The 8,841-nt window shown below is 42.7% G+C and overlaps 1 protein-coding gene across 5 annotated transcripts in view; it reads left to right on the top strand.

The window, feature by feature from the left end:
- The first annotated feature begins 8,252 nt into the window (after positions 1-8,252).
- LOC104801600 (zinc finger protein ZOP1) overlaps positions 8,253-8,841 on the top strand; it is a 3,585-nt gene continuing 2,996 nt past the window's right edge. For all 5 annotated transcript variants that reach the window (XR_769905.1, XM_010524914.1, XM_010524912.1 and 2 more), the window contains exons 1-2: positions 8,253-8,458; positions 8,688-8,829. Coding sequence is in view for 4 of the 5 variants with exons in the window: in XM_010524914.1 (XP_010523216.1) it covers positions 8,450-8,458; positions 8,688-8,829 (151 nt within the window). In the remaining variant the exon portion in view is untranslated. The remainder of the gene's footprint in view (positions 8,459-8,687; positions 8,830-8,841) is intronic.

Below are 8,841 nucleotides of genomic sequence, written 5' to 3'. Positions count from 1 at the left end.
GTTTTGTACCTGATACACGCCTTTATAGTCCTTCTGTTACGCAGGACGTTTGACGTATTCAAAGTACGCAACTCCTCATGTTGGATTCTGTAGATATCTCAGGTCTTAGGATCCAATCATGGAACCGTCATATGAGATTCAAGTCATGACGCTAGTCCATGTGACAATCTCATGCGGGTCAATCCAGTATTCCATTCTCCAACGAATACCTGTGATTGTGATCGTATCCAAATACTTATGATCATTAATCACACATCATACTAGTCTTATTATGTCATCATTTCCATAATGACACAAGACTAGGGAGTTTAGTATCATTCATAATGATACATGGATTTCATAACAGATCTAGTATGCAAGAACATGTAATGAATCAAATACTCTCATAAGCCATAGAAAGTATCAATACATCAAATGTATCTAAATAAAGCTCATAAACAGTACATCATAGAGCACTAAACCAACAATCTCCCACTTGCTCTAATCATGAACTGCTAAACATCTAATGCCCATATCCCTAACATGACCCTCATGCTTCGACGAAGGGAGAGGCTTCGTCAACGGATCGGCAATGTTGTCATCAGTCGACACCCTGCAAATGTGCACGTCTCCTCTGTCTATGATCTCCCTGATAAGGTGAAACCGTCTGAGTATGTGTTTGGATCGTTGATGGGATCTGGGTTCTTTCGCTTGTGCGATCGCTCCATTGTTGTCACAATACAGAGCAATGGGGCTATCAGCACTAGGAATTACACCCAAGTCTCCAACAAACTTCCTGATCCAAACAGCTTCCTTTGTCGCGTCCGACGCTGCAATATACTCAGCTTCTGTAGTAGAATCTGCAACGGTCGCCTGCTATCAATTCGACACGGTTCAACCACGTTCTACAAAGTCACTAGATCATCAAGATATTCCTACTCTATCATCCCACAAGTCTTCCAAATGATGCTCAAAACGGATTTTCGAGGTATGCACGTGAACCTATATGAACCTAAATCTATATGTCAAATGCAATCATGCAAACCTAACAAAAATCCATCTATATGAAAAATAAAGAAAACGTGTTCCTAAGTCTATATGCCATGATAAAATGTACCTAAACTACATGCAATCCTAAGTAGATAGGCCTGAATGTGTGAAGGATCTATCCACCCCCCCAGACTTGAATCATACACCGTCCACGGTGTAGACTCTCGTCCGGAAAACTAGAGTCGAAGACAACATATCAAAGGAACCAATAAGAGGGATAGAGAAACTTAGCTTTGCGAAATCCGTTCGCTCGCAACGAAGTTAACTCACATCAAACGCAAGAGCTCTCACACACTCTATGAACCGGAATCCTTCCAACGTCGTCTCTCGAAAGCCGATGTTCATCTCTCGTGTGTCGGTGTGAACGCTCATAGAATAACAAACGTTATCCGAACAAAAGCATAATGATAGCAATAGATTCCGATATGTCAACGAAAGATCCAGAATACAATCATGGTCTCTACTACCTATGCTACAAAGAAAAAGAAAAGAAAAGTTATCTAATGCTCGGGTTGCCTCCCGAGAAGTGCTTGTTTAACGTCATTAGCTCGACCTATCTTGCTCAAATGATGGGAGGGTCTGAGAGGCGAAGATGATCGATCTTTCGCCACCTTGGATGTTGAGCGTTAAGCGCATCCTTTTGACTTCGTGGGTGCTTAAGCCGTCTATCCTCCTTCGGTTTCCAAACTTGTGAGGGAGGTGGATCTTGTGGATGTTTGAGTGATCATTTTGCTCGTTTCGATCCTCTCTTGCTCATTGCCCCTGCTTGACGACCTGTAATGGAAGATTTAAACACGGATATAGAATTATGAGCGGGATATGTACCTCTCTTGGTCATGTGTTCCTATCCGTGTGTGTGTGTTCCTTTGTCCTAAGCCCTTGAGGTAAGGGCTTCATCTCCACCTTCGGGACTTTCGCTAAACTCCAATCTACTTTATTCAGCGTCTATGTGCTAAATGGTGGCTCTCTGGGCTCTGGAATATATAGGGTGGTCGTCATAGAGGGTTCGGAGGCATTCCGCGCTGGCTCGATTTTGACGGTAAGAAGTGGCTCGACTTTGCTCAGAGAACTGACTCGGTCCGAGTCAGAATACAAGGAGGTCGAGTCAACATGGGTGCACACCGAGTCAGAAGCTAAAAGAGCTTCTAAAACCTTCAGAGAGTTGACTCGGTCTGAGTCACTACTTGACTCGGTCGAGTCAGAACGCAGAAGCTCGAATTTTTCCTCAGTTCCGTCCTCTAATACCTGCATAAGCTCCCGAATATCCTTCCAATTGTTGTATATACTCTCATTCGATGCCCAAGAGGGATATTTCAAGTGGATCAATGTCTCGGAACTGATCGAAGTCTTCCTGAGTCAAGATCTCGTGCATATCGACGTAGCACGCTGAGTCGGTGGTGGATGGTTGTTTCATGTTGTGATGTAGGGTGAACTCAACAGTTTCATCACCTATTTTCATCATAAGACGACCAGCACGAACATGAATCACTGCATCGGCCGTGTTTAAGAACGGTCGGCCTAATATAATTGGTATCTTCGAGTTCTCGTCCATGTCTAAAACAATAAAATCTACGGGAACATAGTAATCCCCGACCTTCAATGGGACGTCCTCGAGAATACCTACAGGATACTTGACGGATCTATCTGCAAGCTATAGTGCCATCCTCGTCGGCTTGAGATCTCCAATGTTAAGCTTCTTATAGATAGACAATGGAAGCAAACTCATACTGGCACCAAGATCGCACAATGTACGGTTAATCTCAATGTTTCCGATTTTGTAGGGAATCGAAAAACTACCTAGATCAGATCTCTTCCGTGGAAACTCATGTTGTAGAATCGCAGCGCTCACCTCTGTGCTCAAGGCTACTGTCTCCTTCCCAATCACCCTCTTCTTAGTCAAAATATCTCTCAAAAATTTCGCATAAGAGGGGATCTGAAGCATCGCTTCATAGAAAGGCATCGTAACGTCCAACTTTCGAAGCATATCAGCAAATCTAGAAAATTGTGTGTCCTCAGCATGCTTCTTCAATCGAGAGGGGAAAGGAACGGGTGGTACCTTAGGTGGAGGAGCAACATATGGCGGCTCGATTTCCTCCGCATTCATTTGAGGTATCTCGTCAACAATGGCTCTCCCTTTCTCCTCGACGGTGTATCTAGAGATCATCCCTTTTTCTGTGGTCAGAGGGACTGTATCATGTAGGCTCTCTCCATTTATAATCTGAATGGCATTGACGTGTTCTCGTGAATTCGGTTCGGGCTTTCCAGGAAATGTGCCCTGCTGTCTAGAGGGTTCTGATGCAAGCTGCACAATCTGCATGTCCACATGCTTCAGATGAGCCTCGACTCCATCTAATCTCCTGTCAAAAGTGTCCTGCCTGACTTTTATACTCTGTATCTCGGTCTTCAGCTCAGTAAATGATATCTTCTGATAGAGCATTAGCTGGGCAAGCATCGTCTTGATGTCCGCTTCATCATTCTTCGCAGGTTGAGGCGCTTGGTAACCCTGATTCTACTACCCGTATCCTGGATTCTGCTGCGCATATCCCTGATTATGCCCCTAAAAACGTGACTGAGTGAAGCCCGGGGGATTCTGAGGGATTCTAGGAACGCCCTGCTACTGTGCATTCAATGCTCCGTTCGAGTTTCCGTAAGAGAAACCGAGATGATTCCTAGCCGCGTTCGGGTTGTAGAGATTAGAAGGATTCTGGTATTGATTCCTTCCTATGTAGTTTACGTCCTCAACCGATTCTTCTTCTGATGTGGCCTGATCAACTAGAAACATACCATGCTGGATTTTTTGCGGATTAGACGTATTCTTGAGTCCCATATGCTACTTGATTGCCGATAGATCAGACATGACTGCCTTCAAAGCTGCAGACTCGCCCAAATCGACCCGTCCTGTAGAGCGTCTGATGCTATCTCCTGACATCCCTCTCGCCTTAGCCATCTTCGCAATCTGCATCTCTAGGGTGTTAAAGGGAATATCATATACACTCCCTCCACAAGCTGCGTCCATCCATGCTCTAGTATCGTCTCTCAGTCCGTGGATGAACGTGGAAAGCAACAGTCGTTTATCCATGTCGTGGTGTGGACAAAGGCGTTGATAGCCTTTGAATCTCTCCCATGCATCGTATAGACTCTCGTCACTTACCTGAGTGAAGCTGTGTATAGCTCTCTGTGCAGCTCGGGTCTTCTCTGGGGAGTAGTATTTGGCCATGAATTGCTCTTCTAGCTCCTCCCATGTCGTAATCGAGTTCGGCTCAAGGGTGTAGAGTCAATCTCTTGCCCGATCTATCAGTGAAAACGGAAAGGCCTCCAAGTATACATCCTCGATGTCATCCCTCGTGCCTTCCTAACTGATCTGCACAACATCTTGAACTGAGTCAAGTGAGCAATGGGATCTTCTGTAGGCCGCCCTCTGAAACTCGCCTGACTGAACATCGTGATGCACTCTGGCGGTATCTCGAAACTGTCTATGGGCGGTCTGTTGATGCATGATAGAAGTTGGGTGTGCTTCGATGCAATGTAAGAACCCAAAGTCTCCTCTGCAACGTAAGTAGCTTCGCCTTCGGTATGCTGATCGTAGAGCGGATTCATGCGCTCTTGGTTCATGTGGTTCTGATTCTCTTGGTACTCCTCGTCATGAACCGCACGGTCATGTGAACTACTTGACCTCGACATAGCTTCTCTTCTCTGCTGATTTCGGATGTCTCTCAAAGTACGCTCAATCTTCGGATTGTAGACTATGTCTTCTCTCCGAGTAGAGCTCCTCGTCATGCACTAGAATCCTGCAAACCGCAAAGAAAAAGAGGAACTCGAGACCAAGTGAATCCACAAAAAGAAAAACAAAAACAAAAACCAAGCAAAGATCTAGAATCAATAAAGACCTAGAAATAGGCTAACCAGTCCCCGACAACGGCGCCAAAAACTTGATAGGTGTGTACCGAGTCTAGAATTTATACCCGATTCACAACTCACCGTAAGGATACGGATCGTCGTAACACGGGGTCGAACGCAAGGACCGGTAGCTAAATCTAAATCTAATTGAGACTAAATCAAAGCAAGCAGATGAAAGTGATGGTGGAACTATGTGGAATAACTAAAATAATTAAAATAAGAAAGCAAACAAAAACGTGTAAGCTAGCAATCTAAGATGACCGTAGGTGTCGGGACCGTATTCGCGTGTATGGGTATATGCTAAGCATGCGAGAATTACGATATTGAATTTGTATTCGGGAATCGTCAAGCAACAAAGATACAGAAATCACCTCCCGGCATATAACTTACTATCTAAAATTTTCTAAATCCATATCCTTATGTGATTTATCAAACTAGATGTGTGAAAAACGCTATCATCAACCCTAGATCGATCAAACCATATTCCTATGTCAATAATACGATCTATTCTATCGATTTTGTTCCGAAACTAAACTCATATTCCTATGTAGTTTAGAATCTAAAAGAACTGATCAAGGGGTCAGCACACATCAATTGACATGAAGCGCAAATCGATAAAACCGAAACAAATCCAAATCGCAACCAAGTTAGGGTTCAAACATACCAAAAACACAAACGAATCCTTAACCCACAGTCGTGGATCTACTCACGGTTCATGGAAAAACACAGAATAAAACCGGAAACAGAAACTAAAGAGGGAGAAGAAAGACTCATGTCGACAGCAAGCGATCTTCACGTTCCAACTCTCCTTCTTCTTCCCGAAATCCCGTAAACTCTTATTTCTCTCACCAAAGCTCTCCAAAGTCTGTCTAAAATCTCTCTGTCCTCTTGGACGTCTGTAGGCACTTTTTATAAACCCTAGGTGGCACTCCCGAAGTCCTATTCTCATTCAAACTCTGAAAATTCGAATCTGGGGTTTTTCTGGGTTTTGACTCGGACCAAGTCAAAACTCTAACTCGACCAAGTCAAAACGAGATCTAAACAGTTTCGGTCTAGCCCAGTTTTCTGACTCGGGCATTCTGACTCGGGCATTCTGACTCGGACGTTCTGACTCGGTCTCTTCGTAACAGGTTTGGAATGAACCATCTTCAGCATTTTGACTCGGCCCACTTTCCACAGTTGACTCTGACCGAGTTAAGATAGGAAGTTCTTGACATATTTCATCCTTTTAACTCCAGATTGCTCCCGTTTTGGTCCAAATCACATCCGAGACCTGTAATCCTATGAAAACACAACCAAACCGAGTTTCGTGGTCTAATACGCCTATAATGCCTACAAATGTATGTGATCCTCGTATAAATCCTATAAAAATATCCTGGAAATATAGAGAAAAATAGGAGTTATTACATTGGTTTATCGATTTAAATAATTACAAGCTACAGCGATGAAAACGAGCTCACACAGAGGCAACTCGAGCCACTCACCTCAAAACGGATCTGTTTCTGGTTTTGGCCAGATTTGTTGGCGTTTTCCGGCGATTTCAACATCGTAGATCCTCTCGGATGTTCTAGGGCTGCCCCTTGTTGCTTTACCGAGCTCTTTTCCCCGTCCCTTCCTCTCCTTCTCCTTCTTCTTCTCTCTTTTCCTTCTCTGCAATTCCTCCAGCAACAATGGCTGACTTGCTCTCTTTTGCAGGGTTTTTAGAGAAGATGGATGGGCTCTAGAGCAGATAGGAGGGTAGGGATACGAGCTGGTGCCTCCCACTACGGTTTGAGTGGAGTTAGGCGGCTGTTAGACCCCTTTTGGTGCATGTATGTCACGTCCAATAATGCAAGTTCGTCTGATATTTTCGCGTCTGTACCGCTCGGTCTGGATCTGAACCGGTCGGTCCATACGTATTTTCTCTCCTCCGGTCTCTTGGCTCGTTTGGTCCACGGTATTTACCCATTCAGTCCAGACCGGTAGGTCTAACCGGTCGGTCTAGACGGTCTCCTTCTTCTCTTGTCATTTTTCTCATCTTTTCTTGTCTCGCTCGCACGTGGTGATTTCCGAGCCTCTTTCCAACACCTTGTGGTCTATTCCTTAAGGGTTTAAGACTCGTTTATTTAATTATTCTTTTCCGAAATTAATTAAATATTCAAAATCGGATTCGGGTTATTACAAATTTCATCCTTCAATCTCAGTTTCAGTACAAGAATGTCTTCGAATTTGTAGAAATACAAAACGAAGATGATTCTTTTTGTCGATGGAACGGTTGAGGATGCTTCTGGCTGCATTCTTTTTTCACCACTAGGTGTGGCCAACCTCATATCAATGTGAGCAGCAACTTCGTCATGAGCGTGAGTGCATAAACCTCCTGTAATATATCACGGACCCTGTCGATAGATCCTTCCTTTATATGCACGAATTTCATCCTTCAATCTCAGTTTCAATACAAGAATATCTTCGGACTTGTAGAAATACAAAACGAAGATTATATTAGACCATGACCTATTTGCCTCACTATGATCATTCCTCACTAATTATGACTCATATGATTCATACGACTAATATGACTCATTATGATTCTCTTGTATTTCTTGACTCATCGCGATCCACGTGTCTCGCTGCGATCTATTGACTCATTATAAATTATGTGACATATACTAAATACGTTCTACGCGGCTTACAACGAATCTAGGACACCTAAACCATAAACTAGAACATCAAAGTAAAATTCAACATACTTGCCTCTTCCATTGCATACTCGTTTCTATGTATAACTTATTACTCCACTTATAACTAACTATGGCCACTTTGTTCGGACAATTTATGTGGAGTATTCGCCCCGACTCTTGGTTCAGTACTTTGGTCTGAAGATTATATGGAAAACTCAAACGTTGAAAGTTTAAACCTGAAAAGTTCAAACATGTTTCTTCATTAAATTTCTTTAAAATTACAGAAGTTATTTAACTCAGAAAATCGTGTATTTTTATTTTTTAAAATAATTTTTTTTATAATTCGGAAGTTTAATGAACCTTTGGTCCAACTATATCTCCCAAAAGATCGAAAAAATTCAGGTCAAAGTTTTTCTCCATACCTAGATTTGAATCCAAGATCAAAATATACTTTGCATGTTTTCATATCACCCAAGTTTTTGGGTTTAAATAAAAAAAATTAAACAGTTGGATATTTCTATCTTTTAACCATTTTTATTTTTTGTCTGGACGTATTCCGAATTCCTAGGTACTTTGGTATGTAGTTATGATATTGTCAGTAAGGTGAAAGTGTGTTTTGCCAAATAAGCGTTTTCAGATATTGCGTTTAAAAACCGAAGCAAACCAAAACCGAACCGATCTGTCTTTGTTCTCCAAAACTTGTCAAGTTAGAGAGGAGCCGATTGTCGTCTTCATCGTTAATTTAGGGTACTCGACACGCGTTTGTGGTTTCTTCTTCGTGATGAACTAGGGCTTAATCCAACTATCTCCGGTTGTATTCAATTTATTTACTTGGAGCTCATTCTTCATCTCTCCGATCGGCAACCATGACAGAGGTAAGCCCACATCGCAAAAACCCATGAGTTATTTTGTTCATGTTCTTCGCTGGAGATGAATCTTATCCTTAATTCTGTCTGAAAAGTTTTCGGATTTTGTGAATTTCTTGCAACTGTTGTTCAAATCATCAATCTCTCTGGAAACCCGCGTTCTTATTTGATCGAAACAGCAACCGAATCGAATCAAAGTTTTTGCTTACGAGTGTGTTGAGATTGATGTCTGTATCAGTATTGGGTGAGCCAAGGGAACAAGTGGTGCGAGTTCTGCAAGATATTCATACAGAACAACCCCACAAGTATCAGAAACCATGAGCTCGGGACTCGTCATCGAGATAATGTCAACAAGAAGCTTTCGGATATGCGTGAGAAGAGCGTAAATGATA

This window comes from Tarenaya hassleriana, unplaced genomic scaffold, assembly GCF_000463585.1.
Source record: "Tarenaya hassleriana unplaced genomic scaffold, ASM46358v1 Cleome70, whole genome shotgun sequence".
NCBI lineage: Eukaryota > Viridiplantae > Streptophyta > Magnoliopsida > Brassicales > Cleomaceae > Tarenaya > Tarenaya hassleriana.
Note: the sequence above shows the minus strand (reverse complement) of the source record. Positions and strands in the feature narration are given on the sequence as shown.